Source organism: Vulpes lagopus, chromosome 10 (genome assembly GCF_018345385.1).
Source record: "Vulpes lagopus strain Blue_001 chromosome 10, ASM1834538v1, whole genome shotgun sequence".
Lineage (NCBI taxonomy): Eukaryota > Metazoa > Chordata > Mammalia > Carnivora > Canidae > Vulpes > Vulpes lagopus.
Window position 1 is genome coordinate 35,223,843 of NC_054833.1, and position 20,223 is coordinate 35,244,065.

At 43.4% G+C, this 20,223-nt stretch overlaps 1 protein-coding gene across 6 annotated transcripts in view; it reads left to right on the plus strand.

Moving 5' to 3' along the window:
• Nucleotides 1–20,223, plus strand: part of FEZ1 (fasciculation and elongation protein zeta 1) — a 43,351-nt gene that overhangs the window by 16,668 nt on the left and 6,460 nt on the right. For 5 of the 6 annotated variants that reach the window (XM_041773100.1, XM_041773096.1, XM_041773099.1 and 2 more), the window contains exons 4-8: nt 12,321–12,407; nt 14,227–14,395; nt 17,519–17,790; nt 18,655–18,735; nt 19,822–19,897. In XM_041773100.1, the coding sequence (XP_041629034.1) occupies nt 12,321–12,407; nt 14,227–14,395; nt 17,519–17,790; nt 18,655–18,735; nt 19,822–19,897 (685 nt within the window). The remainder of the gene's footprint in view (nt 1–12,320; nt 12,408–14,226; nt 14,396–17,518; nt 17,791–18,654; nt 18,736–19,821; nt 19,898–20,223) is intronic. The other variant, XM_041773101.1, reaches the window with a different exon arrangement.

Below are 20,223 nucleotides of genomic sequence, written 5' to 3' on the forward strand. Positions count from 1 at the left end.
TTGATTCGAGAGTTTGACTTGATAGTTATTTTAGATTGCAAAAATTTTTTTTTACTCGGGATTCTGAAGGCAATGTTCTCTTATCTTCCAGCTTTCCCTTGCTGTTGAAAAGCCCTCAAATCCATTCTGATTCTCCTTTTATATGTGACTGTCTTTTGGTTCTTTCTAAAAGCATTTAGGGTATTCTTTTTTCTTTTTGAAATATTCCATTGTGGTGTGCCTTATAGTGAGGGTTTTTTTTTTTTCCCCTCCCATTCATTCTGCATTATACTTAGTGGGCCCTTTCAACCTGGAAGCTCATGACTAAGTTGCGGCATTTTTCTTGTGTTATTTGTCTGAAAATGAATTATTTCTGTTTTCTGCCTCTATTGAGATGATTACGTGGGTAGTTCTCTCCTTTATTATGTTAATGTGATAAATTACATGAATTGATTCTCAAATATTGAGTCAACCTTGCATTCTTGAGATAAACCCAACTTGGTCATGGTGTATTATTCTTTTCTTTCCTTTTAGTTCATTGTGTGGTTTTCTTTTCTTCTGATAGCTTTACTGAAGGATGATTGGCATACAGTAAATGGCACATATTAAAGTGTTCAATTTGATAAGTTTTGATGTAGGTATACATTCATGAAACAGTCACCACAGTCAAGATATTGAGCATATCCATTACTACTCCCTTGCACCCCCCAGTCTCTAGGCAATCCATTTCTGTCACTATAGATTAGTTTGTGTTTTCTAGAATTTTGTATAAATGGAATCCTGCAGCATGTACTCTCTCTCTCTCTTTTTTCTTTTTTTGGTCTGGCTTTTAAAAACTTAGTATAATTATTTAGATATTCATCCATTTTGTTGTTTCTATCAACAGTTCATTCCTTTTATTGCTAAGAGGTGTTCCATTTTAGAGATATACTGTAATTTGCTTATTCATTCGTCTGTTGATGGGCATTTGGGTTGTTTCCAGTTTTTGAATATTGTAAATAAAACTATTATGAATATTCTTGCCTAAGTCTCTTTGTGGACATACGTCTCCATTTCTCTTGGGTAAAAAATCTACAAGTGGAATGTTGGGGTGATATGGTAAGTGTATGTTTCACTTTTTAAGAAACTGCCAAACTATTTTCCAGTGTGAGAGCTCCAATTACTCCACATCCTAACACTTGTTATGGACAGCCTCTTAAATTTTAGACATTTGAGTAGGTATCTTATTTTGGTTAAATTTGCATGTCCTTAGTAACATATGGTACTGAACATCTTTTCATGTACTTATTAATAATCTGTGTGTCTTCTTCAGTGTGTTCAAATCCTTCGCCCACTTTCTTAATAGGTTGTATGTGTTCTTATTAAGATTTTATGGTTCCTTATATTAAAAGATAAAATGAGGCATACTAAATTTTTAAGAGTTTATGTGAGTAAAATCAAATAGGATGGCACCAAGCCCAAAGTGGTGAGGAGTTACTTCAGCAGGAACTAGAGGGACAGACTTTTATATAGAAAAGGTGAAAGCAAAGGAAGGATGATATTTGGTTGACTATAGCCTAAAGGATTGTAATTCTTTGGGAAAGCCCAGTTGGCTGTTTGTGATTGGTTGTTCTTTGGTTTGAATTCTTAACCTTGAGGCATTAGAGGCTTTGGTTTTGGTTTGCTTGGCGGGCTACTAAGGCACTGAAACCACCTCAGTCCAATGGCCTCCTTGTTTAATTAATCTAACATATACATTCTAGACATAGTCCTTTGTCTGATACTTGGTTTATGCACATCTTCTTATCTATGGATTCTCCGGATTGCCTTTTAACTTTCCTAACATATTTTGAAGGTCAAATGTTTTTTAAATGTGATGAAGCACAGTTTACTGATTTTTTTTTTCTTTTTATAGTTTGTGCTTCTTAGGCGGTATTTAGGTAGTCACTGAGAGTTTTTTTCTTAAGTCTTCTAGAAGTTTTATAGTTTTAGCTGTTCTGTGGCTTATGATTCCTTTCAAGTTAGTTTCTGTATATGGTGTGAGGTAAGGATCAAAGTTCGTGTGTGTGTGTGTGTGTGTGTGTGTGTTTGTGTATGACTATCCACTTGTTCTGGTACTACTAATTGGAGGTATTATTCTTTCCCTATTATATTGTCTTGGCACTTTTGTCGAAAATCAATTGACCATATATGTGTGGATCTATTTCTGAATTCTTTATTCTGCTTCATTGATGTGTGTCTATCTTAGGCCAATGCCATGGTGTATTAATTACTGTAGCTTTGTAATAAGTCTCAACATAAAGTAGTACAGTTGCTGACCCTTGAACAACATGGGTTTGAACTGCATGAGACCTCTTACATGTAGATTTTTTTTGGGAAATATAGTACTGTAAATATATTTTCTCTTCCTTATGGTTTTCTTCATAACATTATCTTCTCTCAAACTTATTTTATTGTGAAAATACAATATATAATACATTTAAAATCCCAAATATGTATTAATCAACTGTCTATATTATCAGTAAGGCTTCCATCAACAGTGTGCTACCAGTAGTTAAGTTTTGGGGGAGTCAAAATTATATGTGGATTTTTAACAGTGCAGGGCATCTGCACCCCTAACCCCTGCATTGTTCAAGGGTAAACTGTATAAGTCTTTCAACTTTGTTCTTTTTTTTAAAATTATTTGGCTATTTTAGGTCCTTTGCATTTCCATATAAATTTTGGAGTCAGCTAATTAATTTCTATAAGTTGCTGGAAATTCAACTGTGACTGTATTATATTAAATCCATAGATCAATTTATATATTAGATCAATTTGTTATGTTAATGTGAATTACACTAATTGATTTTCAAATCTTAAACTAACCTTTCATTCTTAAGATGAACCCCACTTAGTCATGATATAATATCCATTTTATATAATGTGGGTTTTGATTTGCTAATATTTTATTAAATATTTTTTAAAAAGATTATTTATTTATTTATTTATTTATTTATTTATTTATTTATTTATTCATAGAGACACAGAGAGAGAGAGAGAAAGAAAGAGAGGCAGAGACACAGGCAGAGGGAGAAGCAGGCACCATGCAGAGAGCCTGACGTGGGACTCAGCCAGGGTCTCCAGGATCACGCCCTAGGCTGCAGGCGGCGCTAAACCCTTGTGCCACTGGGGCTGCCCCTTTATTAAAGATTTTTGCATCTATGTTCACAAGGAATCTTTTTCTGTAATTTTCTTTTCTTTATTTTATTTTTAAAAAAGATTTTATTTATTTATTCATGAGAGACAGAGATAGAGAGACAGAGACACAGGCAGAGGGAGAAGCAGGCTCCATGCAGGGAGCCAGATGTGGGACTTGATCCGGGGTCTCCAGGATCAGGCCCTGGGCTAAAGGCGGCACTAAACCACTGAGCCACCTGGGCTGCCCAATTTTCTTTTGTTTAATGTCATGACATGAAATGGGAATTTTGCTTTCTCTAGTTTCCAAAAGAGTTTGTCTTAGATTGGTATTATTTCTTCCTTACATGTTTAGTAGACTACACCAGCGAAACCATCTGGACCAGTTTTCTCTGTGGAAGGTTTTTGATGATGCATTCAATTTCTTTAATAAATATAGGAGTGTTCAGATTTTCTATTTCTTCCTGAGTTGATTTTGGTAAATAGTGTTTTTCAAGGAATTTTTTCATTGAATCTAAGTAATTGAAGTATTGACCACAAAGTTGTTTATGATATGTGCTTATTATTTTAATGTCAGTAAGATCTATAGGATGTTCTCCTTTTTATTTCTGATCTGTTAATTTGTGTTTTCTTTCTCCTTCTCTCCCACTCCTTCCCCTCCTCTCTTTTCAGTCTGGTTATGGGTTTATCACTTTTTTTTTGGGGGGGGTGGCTTATCACTTTTATTAATCTTTCCAGGAAACCACTCTTGGTTTCTTTTTTTCTCTGTTGCTTGTTCATTTTTCTGGTTTGTTGATTTATTCCCTTAACTTTATTATTTGCTTGCTTCCTTCCTTACATTTACTAGGGTTTTACTAAACCTCTTAAGGTGAGAGTTTAGGGCAGATTTTAAACTTTAAAAATAACTGTCTTAGTCCACCCAGGCTGCTATAACAAAATACCACAGACAGGGTGACTTATAAACAACAGAAATTTATTTCTCACAATTAAGGAGTCTGGACATCCAAGATCAGGGTGCCAGCATGATTAGGTTCTGGTAAAGGCTCTCATCTGGCTTGCAGCCTGCCAATTTCCAGCTGTGTCCTCACAAGGTACAAGGGTTCTCAGGATCTCTGTGGAGCCTCTTTTCTACGGTACCAGTCCCATTCATGAGGGCTCCACTGTCATGAACTAAGCAAATGCTTGAGGTCCCACCTTCTAATACCATCACATTGGGCATTAAGATTCCAACAATTGAATTTTGGGAAGACACAAAAATTCAGACCAGCAGTGACATAAGCATCTTAAAATTAAAAAAAATGTTTCCTTTAAGCATTGCTTTACTTGAATTTCACAATTTTGATATGGTGTGTTTTTACTTCTGCTGTGTTTCAGACTTCTGTTTGAAATATTTTCTAATTTCTCTTGTGATTTCTTCTTTGACCTATGGGTTGTTTAGGCGTATGTTGCTTAACTTCAAAATATTTGAGGATTTTATAGTTATCATTTCATACTGATTTCTTATTTAATCTGTCAGAGAACACAATATATACCAATTCAATATTTTAAAATATATTAGGATTGATATGCAGCCCCGCTTATTTTGTATCCTATTAGGAATGCACTATGTTCCATTGAAAAGAATGTATATTCTGTAATTATTGTAATTATTTGTACTGTTCTGCAAAGGTCAACTAGATTAAGTTGGTTTATAGTATTGTCGAATTTTTCTAGATCTTAGCTGATTTTTTTGGTCTGTTTATCCATTATAATTTATTTTTGTGTTTTAAGTTTTATTATTGAAGTATAGTTGATGTGTACAATGTTAAATTAGTTCTCTTTTTAGGTGCATAGCATAGTGAGTTGACAATTCTATACATTACACAATCCTTACTGTGATGAGTGTAGTTACCATCTGGTGTCATTAATGTTATTACAATATTATGAACTATATTCCCTTTGCTGTACTTTTAATTTTCATGACTGACTGATTGATTAATTTTAAGTAAGCTGTACACCCAACATGGATCTTGAACTCACAACCCCGAGATCAAGAGTCATGTGCTCTACCAACTGAGCCAGCCAGGCTCCCCATGATTTATTTATTTTATAACTGGAAGTCTGTACCTCTTAACCTTCTTCAGCTTTTTTGCCCATGCCCTCCTACCTGCCAGCCTTCCCTCTGGCAGCCACCAGTTTGTTCTCTGTATTTATGAGTGTTTCTATTTTTGTTTCGACTTTTAGATTACTAAACATATAAGTGAAACCATGGTATTTGCCTTTTTCTGTGTGACTTATTTCACTTATTTCACTTTCCCTCTGGGTCCATGTATGTTGTCACAAATGACAAGATCTCATTCTTTTTTGTGGTTGAGTAATATTTCATCAAACACACACATGCACACACACACCACATCTTTATCCGTTCATCTATCAATAGACACTTGGACTGCTTCCATACCTTGACTATTGTAAATAATGCGGCAATAATCATAGTGCATTTATCATGTTGAATTAGTGTTTTTATTTTCTTTGGGTAAATACCCCAAGTAGCATAATTACTAGTGGTAGTTACTAGATGGCATCATGTTTCTATCAATCCTTTTACTTTTCACCTGTCACCTGTCTGTATCTTTACGTTTAAAGTGTATCTTTCATAGATTGCATATCTATGCTTTTTGGTTTATTGAGTTTAATTAATTTGCATAGCATTTAGTTCATTAACATTTAGAGTAACTTTATTTTTTGAAATTTGTATTTATTTATTTATTCATGAGAGACACAGGGAGAGAGAGAGGCAGAGACACAGGCAGAGAGAGAAGCAGGCTCCATGCAGGGAGCCCGACGTGGGACTCGATTCCGGGTCTCCAGGATCATGCCCGGGCTGCCTTAAAGTAACTTTAATAGTTTGTGTTTAGGGGTATGATCTTGCATTTCTATTTGTCCTATCTGGGTTTTTTATTGTTGTTGATTTTCCTCTGTTCCACCTTCCCTGCCTTATTTTGGGTTAATCAAACTTTTTGGTATTCCATTTTCTTTCTTCCATTGGATTTTAGCTATACCTCTCTCTGTGTGTGGTTTTTTTGTTTGTTTGTTTGTTTTATTTTTGGCTTTTTACTGACTATTCTAAGGATTATATTCTGCATTATTAAGTTATCATAGTCAATTTAGGGTTAATATTATGCTACTTCACATAAAATGTAACACACTCTCAACAGTATAAATGTATCCCTGTCATCCTTTGTGTTATTGTTGTCATACATTTTACTTCAATCCACATTATGTACCCCACAACACAAGTTATTATTTTTGTTTTAGACAGTTAAGAAATTAAATGGAAGTAAAAAACCACAATTTAAAAATATTTACCATTTCTGGTGTTATTTATGTTTTCTTGTAGATCTGATTTTTAATCATTTCCTTTCAGGCCAAAAAACTTTCTGTAGTATTTCTTGTAGTGTTGGTTCACAGGTGACAGATTCTCAGCTTTCATTTATTTCATGTTTTCCCTTATTTCAATGATCACAGCCTTGTACTGTCTGTGCCCAGTGCCTCAAAACAATCAGCTCTTAGATTTTTGTCCAGATTTATAGTTGTATGTGGCAGGGTAAGTCCAGTACTAGCTACTCTTTTGTGGCTGAAAGAGACTGTCTCTTCTGTTTTTGCTTTTGGAATTCCTTTTATTCAAGTGTTGGACTTAAATCTGTCTTTTGCTTTTTCTCCCCTCTATTGACTTACTTTGTTTTGCTCTTTAGGTGATTTTCTCAGCCTTATCTTCATTTCTTCTACTGAAAATAGGTTTTGCTACCATAATTTAAATTTCTTTTTTTGTTTTTTAAAAGATTTTATTTATTTAAGAGAGAGGAAGAGAGAGCGAGTGAATAAGCAGGAGGAGTGGCAGGCAGAGGGAGAGGGAGAAGCAGGCTCCTCACTGAGCAGAGAGCCCAATATGGGACTGGATCCCAGGACCCTGGGATCATGATCTGACCCGAACTGAAGGCAGATGCTTAACTGATTGAGCTACTCAGGAGCCCCCATAATTTTAATTTGTAAGAACTCTTTCTTGTTTTAAAAAATTTTTAAAAAAATTAATTCTACTAAACAAGCTATTTTTTTTAAAGATTTTATTTATTCATGAGAGACGCAGAGAGAGAGGCAGAGATATAGGCAGAGGGAGGAGCAGGCTCCATGCAGGGAGCCCGATGTGGGACTTAATCCCGGGACCCCAGGATCATGCCCTGAATGTGAAGGCAGATGCTTAACCACCTGAGCCACCCAGGTGCCCCAATAAGCCTGTTTTAAGGAAGTAATATTTTCTTGGTGTTCCTGTGAGGGCAGCAATGATAGGAAGGAGTTTCTTCTGCCCTCTGTATTGCTTTTGATTTACCTTTCCTTTGTATTTGTTTTAGTCCCTGTTTTCATGTTGGGGATTATCTGCAAATATTTGACAATCCTTGGGCATATTTAAAAGTGAGACTAGACTCCCAGAGCTTTTCCTGTGAGGGCAGGGCTTGTCTCTTGCTAGTCCCCACTGTAGCAATCAGTAAGGACCTGGTCATTTGTTTGGAGACTCCAAATATTAGCATGTATCTATAGGTCTTTTTTCTTGGGCGTGTAACAGAAATGTACTGACCACTAAGTGAATTCCTCCATTGTTTTGCTTGAGGAGCATAAGCCTGACTGCCAGCATCCTTGGAGCCTAATCAGGGCAGGAGGCTGAGGGTCTCTGGTGAGTATGTAGACTTACACTTAATCCCTCTGTTTGGGGTAAGATCCCTTTCCCCAGCTTACAGGTGGCCTGGTGTCTATTGAGTCCAGGTCTTCCTTAGCTCAAGAATAAAATCTCCACTTCTTTTGATGGTGAGAGGGCAGTAGTTGCCTCTCTACGTGGGACAGGAGAAGAAACCTGGGGTTTCACTGCTCTTATGAAGAATCCTGGCAGATCCTTCCTTTTACAGCCCCACTTCCCTGTGCCCCTCGAAGTCTCCAATTCCAGAGCCTTTCATCATTTTTGGAGCACATACTTTGGGAAGCTTCTTCTCATTGGGCTTAAACCCTCTAGGCTACTAGCTAAACATCTGCTTTCTAGCATCTTGTTTGCTGTTGTCTTTCCTTGGGTTCATTTTGTACCTGTGCAATATTCCCTTTTGGCCCTTTTGCACTCACTTTAGTAGGGTATCAGGAGGAAGAGGAGATAAATGTGTGTGCTCAATCTATGTGTCTTCCTTCTGCTATTAAAAAAAAAGAAAGGAAATGGGACACCATTAAAAAAAAAATGTGTTCTAGGGTGCCTGGGTGCTGCAGTCAGTTACGTTTCTAAATCTTGATTTCGGCTCAGGTCATGATCTCAGGGCTGTGAGATTGAGCCCAGGGTTGGGCTACACACTCAGCATGGAGTCTGCTTGAGTTTCTCCCTTTGCCCCTCCTGCTCATGCTCTCTTTGTCTCTTTCCTCAAATAAATAAATAAATTAAAAATAAAATTGTGTTCTAGTGTGGATGAAAGAAGAAAGACAATGTGGAACCTCTACTCAAAGACCTATCATGGAGAATAAGGTGTTGGCCTTACTTTAGGAGCTTGGGGAAAAAATAAGTATATGCTTACATTTTTAGGTCAAAATAATATGCTCAAGCTATATAGTAGTATCATTATTTACAATTCTCCACATTTATTGGGTTTTTCAACTAATCAATATTCTGTTCCTGACTGATATAAAAGATGGTCTCTTTCATCCCTATGACTGTAATTAATAGCAGGTGGTGGTTGTCTTGGACAAGAGGAAAGACAGTTCAGGACAGTGCATTCCGCCCTTCTGTTTTCCAGGTAACAGAGCAGCTAAGTTGTATTTGGTGGTGGATTGACTATATGAGGTGATAGTGTTACCATTCCTCCTTGTTCATTAATTCTTTCAAGAAACGTCTGTTGTCTACATGCTGTTTGCTGTGCTCTGGTGCATCTCACCGTGGGGATTCAGAGGCGTTGACTTAACCCCACACAGATGTTTCCTGGTTGTTCACAAGCATGAAAGGATGTAGCTGTCCTTTCCTTGGGCTGGGTGCATGTTGATTTTTTTTTTCACGGAAGGTGAAAATAGACCTTCGTTCTCTAATTCTGGTCGAAAGGCAACCACCTATGTGGAACAATTGTGATAAGGGCAGGGAAATATAATGCAGTAGAGACTCCCTTTATTGTGAATAGAATCATCTGGATTGCTCTGCCAAGAGACACTGGCTAATAGTCACTATTGAACACAAGGACTCAGTGTCATTGGAGTCCTCACTCAGACTACTGTGCGGCAAGATTTAGCAGCATTCTAGGCTCCAGGGAAGGTTCCCTGCATTAACTGTCAGGCTTTAAGCTACCACATTATGGCTTTAAGGGCACACCCTTTACTGAGAGCAGGAGGAAGAAACAGCTTGCTGAGAAGGATGGCCAGACCTTTCCTGGCTTGAGGTCTTCTTTTCTCCGTTCTGGAAAGAAGTCACTTGGAAGAGTGATTTTTTCTTGGAAGAGCCATAGTTCAACTTCTACAGTATGGACACAACTTGAGTTTTAGTCTATGCAGAAACTCAGCCCCAGATGACCTGGCCTGAGGGTTGTTTGTGCCTTTGGCCTTCCCATTGTTACACCAGAGGCTAAAGGAACTCCCCGTAGCGATTTCTAGGTCTCTGTCCTATGTTAAGAATAAAAGTGTAATGTACTCCTCCATGTGCATGTGTGTGTAACTCACGTGATCCTACCCGTATACATAAGTGCCATCATTTCTCAAAACTTTTTTTTTGTCGTGTTAGTCCTCACCCTGCTTTACCCTCTGCACAAGATATTGTCCTCGTAACAAAGGGCAGGTAGGGATTCTGTAAATTTGCAAGGAAAGAGGGCTCATTGAGAAGTGACAGAAACTATTAGAGTGGAAAAGAATCTGGCTAGGACTGGGGAAAAATGGGGGACAAGCCCTAGAGAGGGTGGGGAAGGATGGGAGCATGAGAGCCAAAAGGGAGGAGGAAGGCCATGGAGGGGGCCGATGTCGTGGAAGTAGAGGCAGGGAATCATTCACACACGGGAGAGTGGAGGAGCCAGGGCTTTCTGCAGATACTTTTGTGTTTGCTTCTCCTTTCATTTTACTTTTTAATGGCAGACTTCTGAGGTCTGAGAAAATGTGGCGTAGGTGCACTTCCCACAATACTAGGAACTCAGAGTAACTTGTCATTTTTTTTTTTAAGATTTTATTTATTTATTCATTAGAAACACAGAGAGAGAGGCAGAGACACAGGCAGAGGGAGAAGCAGGCTCCATGCAGGGAGCCCGATGTGGAAATCGATTCTGGGTTTCCAGGATCACACCCTGGGCTGCAGGTGGCACTAAACCGCTGAGCCACCCCGGCTGCCCACTTGTCATTGATTATAGTTGATTTTCAGGTCTCTTTTTACCCAAGCCTGACAAATGAGACCTGTCAGCTTTGTGCCAGAAATGGGGAGATGAAAGAAAGCTCCCTCCGAGAGGCATCCATGCCACCACTCAGGTTCACTATCATTTAAACTAGAACCTCCCTCTCCACCTTCAGCATGGAACTCAGACGGAAGGCCTCGTGAAGGGAGATGGCTTAGCTCAACGATGCACTATTAACAGCCAGTGAAAATTGGCCATATCTCAGAAAACGTAAACCTTCCATTTTTAGAATAGACTTACTGTCAAAAAAAAAAAAATTCTGGTTATAGACTTAACACTCGCTTATAAAAAAGAATCCAAACAGAAAACAACTCTGTTTCCCAGGGTGAGCCTAACTTCCAGCACAGGCCTTTCTGGCCCTGAGAAGGTTTGCCCTAGGAGTGTGGTTGTGAACAAACTGTGGCTTCAAGAGCTTTGCTCTGTAGAGCGGGATGTGCGGAAGCCAGGCTGCTACCACAGGTGGTAGACTTGGCAGAGAGAGGAGCATATGGGTTCGCCAGCAGAAATAGATGTCGCCATCTGGCACACAAGCCCCTCAAATGATCCCCTTACCTCCCTGCCCTGCCCCTTATCCAGGGTGAGCGCAGATGGCATTTGAGATACATTTGATTAATTTTTTAATGACATAGTCCTGGTTTTAAGCAAACGTAGATAGAAGGTGATGTGTTTCGTCAGGGGAGTTTGCCAAGGTGGGACTCAAGGAATAGGGGAGAAGTTTCTGAGGACAGATTATCTCTGACATGATTGCTTGGGATGAAACTGGGTGTTTTCTATTGGAGCAGGGGAAGTGTAATCTCCAGGAAGGAGGCAGATCAGCATGCCAGCTATCGAGGAGCACGTAAAACTTGATTCCTGGATAAGAGGTGTCTCTGCAGCAAGATTTCCTGGAGGCTCTCTTTGCCAGCCCCCAGAGGACTTTCTAAGTAGACTTCTGGACATAGGCAAAGGGTTAGGTGGTTTAGTGGTTTATTTTGTGCCGGATTTGAACATAAATGCCAGACTGTGGCCGTTAGGGATGTGATTAGTAAAGCCAGATATGCTGTGACTATCTTGGTGGATTTCAACATCTAGACTCTTAGTGGTTGTGAACTATCAGAATTTTACTTGGCATTGTGGAATTTTGGAGGAACAGGGCACATGTTTCTATGTTTTTTGTTGTTTGGTGTGTGCTTCTATTCGTGTGGTCAGGTGGTTCTGTGGCATGTCCCGTATGGATTCACTGCATCCTTAGCAGCTGTGACACCCTGCCTAGATTCCAGTCACAGGATGGCATTGCATCAGGTTCTAAAAGCTTAACTTTCTGAACCAGAACAGCGTACCCCTTAAAATGCCTCAGACAACTAACTCTGGAAACAACCCCCAGAGGAAGTTGTTTCAATCTGGGGGAGCCCGGATTGAAACTCCTTATATAAATAAGAGTGCCTTGGCTGCAGGAAATGGTTGTGGCATCACTCACCTTGACAAGGCTCCTTGTTCACGCAGGGACAATCTACCTGTGGGTTAAAGAGCAGTGCTCCTCCCTTTGAGTCAGACATCCCTCATTGTCCTTTTTGACGGCGCTGGACTCAGGGATGCATGTTGCACAGAAAGGGTGTGTTTGAAATTTGATGAAACTCTGGGCATCTCTTCAGATTCCCTCGTCACACAGTGGATGGCCGGAGGGGCCTCTCAGTCTGTGTCCTCTGTTCTAGAGACCAGACAGTAAACAGAACCCTAGTTCTGCTGATGATCAATCAGAATTCCACCCCCCACCCCCCCCTTCAGATCCATGAGAAAGAAGAGGAAGAGTTCAATGAGAAGAGTGAACATGATTCTGGTATCAATGAGGAGCCTCTACTCACAGCAGATCAGGTATGAATATTTCTCTTGGTTCTTGGGACTTTTTGTTCTTTGGATCAAGAAAAAGTTTAAGTACATACTTGTCATGTCCATTTAAAGCAGAAGAAAAATACATGGTCTCGCCGTGGCTATGTCGATGACTCCTAGTGTCTTTGAGCAGGGATTTCATTTCTCTCTATGTCTCAGTTTACCCACCTGCAGTAAATAGGAACATAATTCCTGACCCTTGGGTTGGGTGGGGTTTGTGTTTGATTACAGCCAGAAAGAGGCCCAGTGTTGACTGGCTTTGCTTCTTGCTAAGCCTCTGAGTACAATCTCATTAAGAGTCAAGACGCTTAAATAAAAGATCCCAAATACCTATTCTTGCAAAAATAGAAGTGACTGTTGTATGATGAGTATTTTCTCATATTTCATAGAACACCCAAAATATCGAGCCTTCTAGAAGGAGTCTTAATGGACAGTTGTGTCTTTGTTAAAAAAAAGATTAAAAAAAAAAAGGTAGTGTTTGACATTTGATTGAATTAGTTATATTGTGGCTTGAGTCATTTATTACTTGGGGGACAGGCACCATACACACTGTTGACAAAGTAGTTCTGAAAAAGCTCCACCAGGAGCCTTTGGTGCCAGAAAGTGCTTTTCAGCAAAAGGAACTCTTTCCTATCTGTGATAAAAATGCAGATAGATGTAAACAGGTAAGGATCAAGAGATTGGAGGGCACCAGATAGGAAGAGAATTGGGGCTAACAGTTATTCTTGTGAATTGTAAAGAAACAATTCAGTAATTCAAAGTCAGTGATAAGTACTCTGGGAGAAGAAGAAACTCAACCATATAATTGTAAAGGGGGTTTGTCATTGGCTTGCATTTTATAAAGGCTGTCGGTAAGCAAAGACTAAATATCCCCTAAATTTGCTGAGTGGAGGTGAGACGGGGTGGGATTAAAAGAGAAATTCTCCAGGTGGTTAACTCAGTCCGCTCGTCCTTGGTCCAGCTAACAGGAAGAAAAGCCTGCCTCAGGGAGAGCACAGCCCATTGGTCTGGAGCCTGAATCCATCACAGAATCGAGGACAGACAAATGTATGCGTGCCCGGTCGTGACCAGACCCATCTGCGGATGCCTTTCATGCTATCTTTGCCTCTTCCATTTTCTTTATGTGTAAACAATTAATGAACGGAGCAGCTTGCCCATATTCCTCTGGCAGTCCTCTGATTTAGCTCTCTCTTCTAGGGGCTGATCTGTATTAAGAGTCTAGATCACGGCTGGGTTTCTCAGCTCTTTCCTGCTCTCCAGACCCTACCTATCCTTTTGTTATTTTCTCATCCTGGTTTGCCCTGGTGGCTGGGAAGCTTTAGTTTCTATCTAGGTGACTTCTGGAGAAATTTCCTCTACATAAAAAAGTCTCCCCATTTTGAGTTGTTCTAGGAACAGCGTAAGCACTGTGAGCAATTAATGGACTGGGTTTTGTGTTAAAATTGGGTGGATAAAGTACTTTCCCACTTAGAAATGAAGTGCTCAGCAGATTGAAGTAGATGTTCCCTTCTAGGCAGCTCTGCTTTGTTTCCCGAAAGAGGAGTTTATTTTCAATAAAGCACTCATCTAAATGGTGTTCTTGGAAGAGATTGCACATGAAAGAGTACCTTACATTAATGAGAGAGTGTATGGAAGCCTTTGGTCAGATCTATTTTTATTATTGTTCAATATGTATTAAATAACAATATTGCTTTAGGAATTTTACAGGCAGCAATGTAGAAATACCCTTAACTGATCAAAATTCGAGATGGAATGTTCCTCCAGCAGAGAACAGAGTTAGCATTCTCTTGCGTACCTTCTTCAGGTGATTGAGGAGATTGAAGAAATGATGCAGAACTCCCCAGACCCTGAGGAAGAAGAGGAGGTTCTAGAAGAGGAGGATGAGGGAGAAACCTCCTCCCAGGCAGACTCGGTCCTCCTGCAGGAGATGCAGGCCTTGACCCAGACCTTCAACAACAACTGGTCCTACGAAGGTGAGGGGCCTGGCAGGTGGGTGTGCCAACGATGAACACTGCTGCCTGCAGGCCAGGCCGTGGGCACAGGCTTCCCATGTAGCTTAATAGGACCTCAAATCCAGGGAGTTGGCAATGCCTTTCCAACTGGTTGTCAGGACAGAAGTTAGCAATTTTGGGGGGTGGGATGGGGGAAAGGCAATCAAGCAAAATCAAAATAGTAAAACTAACCAAAGAGCAAGACTAAAGCAGATTAAGTAGAAGAAATCGGAAACCCGCTGTCTAAAATGATACTACCATAAAATCAACAAAAAAGGTAATAATCACGAGAGCTGATATTTTTGGAACGCCCGCCATGTGCCGGACCCTGTTCAAAGAATTTCTGTGCATAATCTCATTTCATCCCCACACCAACTCCATTAGGATTGGGGTAATTGAGTATGCTGAGAGGCTAAGTGACTTGTTCGATGCCACTATTGGGGAAATATAATTAATAACAAAATCTAGGGCAGCCTGAGTGGCTTAGAAGTTTAGCGCTGCCTTCAGCCCAGGGCGTGATCCCAGGGACCCGGGATAGAGTCCCGGGTTGGGCTTCCTGCATGGAGCCTACTTCTCCCTCTGCCTGTGTCTCTGTCTCTCTCTCTTTCTCTGTGTCTTTCATGAATAAATAAATAAAATCTTTAAAAAAAAAAAAAAAAAAAAAACACCAAAATCTCCTGCCCACCTAGAAAACCTCTCCACAGAAGAAGAGAAAGAGAACAATTTTACTATTGAAAAAGTATTAAGCCAGAACCGAGTGCCCATCACAGGCAAGTCGCTAAAGGGATTGCAAAGCCAGAAAGAAATCCTACTCTCGTCTGCAGCTAAGTGGATACAACCCATTTCATTAAATCGGTTTAGCAATCTGGAGAAGGGTGACTAGTTAGGGGCCTGTCATCTTCCTCGATGATTACTTTTCCAACCTGTGACTCCCGGGTGCTTGAGGAAACATTCCTGAGTCCCGAAGCTGACAAGAGGCTTATTTTGCCATTAAAATGATTGGTGTCCATCTGCAAAGGACAGAGGAGGGTGTTCACAAAGAACAGGCAGGTGAAGGGGAGAGAAACTCGCTGTCCTTATTTTCAGCAGGGAGAGCCAAGCCTCCTATTTTTTATTTGTATCTGCCCTGACATCACATCCAGGTGGTGAGGGGTGGAGCCCACATGTGAAGCCAGGCAGGTTCACTCCAGAATCCACACTCCTGATCTGTGTCGTGTTAGCTCTCTGACACAGGTTCATGGTAATTATGATCACGCAAAGAAAGAGGTGGATGAGGCGTGAAATGAAAAGATGTGACACAGTGAAGGCAAAATTGAGTACAAAAGCCATCAGTCTGGAGGGATAATGGTGCCCATGCTGCAGGAGGGGCCCATGCTCGCCGCCAAGGGAAGGAGGGCTGGGCAGGTGTCTAGGTCCAGACCCCGGATGGAGTGGTGGTAAAAATCGAGGCCTGATCTGAGGAAATGTGTCCTGAAAATGAGACCCTGTGACCCTAAGGGAGTAGAGGCTGGGCGAGGGCAAAAGCAGAAGGAATGTGCTCGGAATGATGGGGCAGATTTGGCTGCAGAGCTGCATTCAGGCCGTTCTCAGCCACACAAAGGCCCCAAACATAGCCGTGCTCGGCGGAAGACTCCGGAAAACAGCTGAAGTGCACAGTGAAATGGCAAACGCAGAAGGAGGAGGACAGCTCCAAAGAGCAGAATAAAGGAGGAGGTCGAACCGAGTCAGCACATCCACAGGCCACAGCAGAAACAGAACAGAAAAGCAAAATGGATTCTGGGGCAGAAACAAAAGATGTTAGGGACCAATTTGAAAAGATGTTCCACCCAAACCCCCATTCCAGTCAATTTTTTTTTTTTTTTTGTAAGTAGGCTCTCTGCCTAGCCTGGGGCTTGAACTCCTAATCTTGGGACCGAGAGTTGCATGCTCTACAAACAGAGCCAACAGGACACACTCCCCCCACCCCCGATCTATTTTCAATGAAGAAATCTTAAGGGACAAAAACTTAAGATAAAGTCCTCTGTATTGCAGCATCTCAGATTCCCTTTCCTTTTCTCTGATGGCAGACTCTGTACCAACTAGCCATGGTGCATTTTTTTTTAAGATTTTATTTATTTATTCATGAGAGATACAGAGACATAGGCAGAGGGTGGAGCAGGCTCCCTGCAGGGAGCCCGATATGGGACTTGGTCCCAGGATCCGGGGATCACAACCTGAGCCAAAGCAGATGCTCAACCACTGAGCCATCCAGGGGTCCCTCCAGGGTGCATTTATTTATTTATTTATTGCATTTTTTAAAAAAAGATTTTTATTTATTTATTCATGAGAGAGAAAGAGAGAGAGAGAGAGGCAGAGACACAAGCAGAGACACAGGAAAAGATGTGACACAGCGAAGGCAAAATTGAGTACAAAAGCCATCAGTCTGGAGGGATAATGGTGCAGGATGAAGCAGGCTCCATGCAGGGAGCCCGATGAGGTACTTGATCCCTGTTCTCCAGGATCAGGCCCTGGGCTGAAGGTGGCGCTCAACCGCTGAGCCACCAGGGCTGCCCTGGGGTGCATTTTTTAATATGTGTAGCCAGCCGGCCACACGTTTCCTATGTTCCCTAATATCTGCACCCGCCACCCAGGGCCACAGGGGTGCAGAGGGCCTTGGATCCCTGTGCTTGTTTTGCTGGCCGGGTATATCTTGCTCTGTTCTTGGGACAAACACCACCTTTCTACTGCTCTCAGCACACATGCCAGAAACCTTCTCTTAATGTTTTCTCCCCCTGATCCTTCACCTGCTTCGCACTAGGAATATCATAGGAACAGGGGAAAAATAGGAGGAGGACTCTGGGATCACAAAGCCACACGTCTGTCCATGCACAGTTTTGTGAATGGGGTCCACAGGCCCCCCTGGGGGCTGTTTCCTTTTCCCTCTTTGTTTCCCCAAGAGCAGTGTTCACTTTGCTGCTGGCACACAGGCCCCTTCCTTCCCGGCACGGCCCTGAATTCCCACCCCGTAAGGAGCTGGGGAGCCCTGGGCAGCGCCCGGGAGCCGCTGGGTGGGCATGGGCCATGGCTGGGACGCAGCCGTCACCCACGGGCCGTCTGCCCCCGCAGGCCTGAGGCACCTGTCGGGGTCGGAGCTGACCGAGCTGCTGGACCAGGTGGAGGGCGCCATCCGGGACTTCTCGGAGGAGCTGGTGCAGCAGCTGGCCCGCCGGGACGAGCTGGAGTTTGAGAAGGAGGTGAAGAACTCCTTCATCACGGTGCTCATTGAGGTTCAGAACAAGCAGAAGGAGCAGCGGGAGCTGATGAAGAAGAGGCGGAAAGAGAAAGGTCTGAGCCTGCAGAGCAGCCGGATAGAGAAGGGAAGCCAGATGCCTCTCAAGGTACGTGAGCCCCCAGCGGGGAGACGGGGCGCGTGGGGCCCGGCACCAGCAAGACGGGGACCGAGCGGTGACTGCCAGCAGGACCCGGGCACGCACTAGGGCCCTGACGATGGAGAAGGCACCCATGTCTCCTTTACTCCTCTCGAGGACCTCGGTCTAGCTGGGGAGATGGGACGCGGACATCGGAAAATCCTTGCCTGTGGCATGTGCTCCCAAGGCAAGCCCTTGGAAAGAGGGGTGATGAGCCCTGAGACTCGGGGTCAGAATCCCCCTGCTCCCAGTCCTGACTTACCTCCTCCAGGTGTCAGTGGGGTGTCTCAGGATTGAAAACTCTGACGCCTTACTGGTATGTTGACAGGGCTCCAAACCAGTGGTTCTCGATCTGGGAGGCTCAGGGGAATCATCCAAGGAGCTTTTGAAAAATACCTTGGCCTGGGCCCTGTCCCAGACCTACTGATTCAGGCCGAGGCTTGTGCATTCCGGGAAAGGCTTCCCGGATAAGGACAGTAGCTTTGCGGACGTTGTGTTCTCCTCCCTAAGATGCTTGTGGCATCATCTGCCCCGGGTGGACCGTCTTGCTTTATTCTCTGTACACCTGGAAGCTGGAATGAGGAAACCAGGGACGTGCAGGGGCCACGCTGCCCGCTGCCCTGAGGGATGACGGAGTTAAGAGTCTTTGAGACTCAACTGCTGGTTCTTGCAAAGCTCAGGCTTCCGTGTTGGCCTATGTTTTAGACCGGGTGTTATCTGGGACCCGGTGGTAGCCGTGGGTCTGAGTAGCTTAGGGAGGACACCGAAGTCCCCAGGGGGTAATGACGATGGGGCAGGAAGCACTTGTTCTTGAGCACCCCCCACTCTCCGCAGCGCTTCAGCGTGGAAGGCATCTCCAACATTCTGCAGAGCGGCATCCGCCAGACCTTCGGCTCCTCAGGAACTGACAAACAGGTACGAGCAGTTCCCTGGCTCCCAGAAACCCTCCGGGCCGCTTGCCACCTGGCCTCCCCCCGCAGAACAGGACGTGGCGATCCCCTGGGATTATCTCAGCCCTTGGGCAGAGGGGTCTTAGCACCTTCTTGCACTCTTAGGGAGGGACACACAGTGTCTTTTAAAGGGTGAACTTTTTTCTTTTTTTAATTTTTTTTTGAGCGGCTGCCAAGCCCTCAGGTTCAAAGATGAGTGGGTCCCGGCCCTGCCCTCACCAAGGGCATAACCTGATAGAACAGGCATGTGCATAAATGGACGCGTTTGAGATCGTGGACTAAGTTACCTGATTGTGTGCGTGTGTTAGACACATTCGTAGCTGGATCCTAAGGGCTGGCATTCTGGCACCGCAACATGGGAAGTGATTTGGGGAACATCTGGCCCGATTGCCACATTTTGCAGGGGTGAGAGCTAAGACCCCAGAGAGATTAGGTCTCCTCTCAAGGCCACACCTCGAGGGGCCAAACATATAGGTCTTTGGCCTTTGGGTCAGGGGCTCTTCACCCTCAGCCCCCCAGGGTCCCCCACAACCTCCAGGATCTCTCTGGTACCCTGTTCTGGGGGGGGGAATGATCTATTTGTATAAGCACCTCATATCCAGCAGAGGGAGCAAACCCAACGTCCAAGACCGAGGGCGGGGTCGAGGTTCTCTCCCCTGTCATTATTGACCCTTGGATTTCGTATCACCCAGCAAAGGATAAGGAAGTACCATCTCCCCTTGAAATGTTCCCTGCGCTCAGCCTGAAGGAGGCACAGCTCACCAGGACTCCTAAATTCCCCAAGCTTCTAAGCATCCGAAGAGTGTATTGGATGGAAGGGAGGGCTAATAGGGTTAAGTCTTAGTTTTAGAGACATCCCCCAGAGACGGGGAAGGAGTCCTAGGGGTCCTGAAGCAGCGGTGTGCAGAGGATCGTGGGTGTCACTGAGTGTCGCCTTCGGGGAGCATGTTTGTTAGGCAAAATCACAGTCAGCATGCGGATGGCTGACGGATCTTACCGCAGAGGGGCCGTGCTTGTGTCTGAAGGCCTGCGTGCCGTGTTTGTCTCGTAGTATCTGAACACGGTCATCCCTTACGAGAAGAAAGCCTTGCCCCCGTCGGTGGAAGATCTCCAGATGCTGACAAACAGTGAGTTCCTGTCATCCCCAGCGAGATGGGCTGCTCGTTTCCCTCCCTCCCTCCTTGCCTGCTTGCCCCGCTGCAAGCTGCAAGCGGTACCCCTGGGGTCTGAGGCCTCAGGTTTCCCCGAGAGCAGCGTTAGCTGGGTCAGCCTGTGCATCACGTCCCCCTACAGGGGACAAAGCCAAAGTCCTCTGCACTGGCACCCAGAGCTGTCTTGTTTGCTCCCTGGTTCCCTGTAAAGGGCAGAGCCTTGCCAGGAAGGAATGAGCTGGGGAGAGGGGTCGGCGGCAGGTGGGGGCAGGACTGGTGTGCAGGCCCTGGCTCCCCAGCAG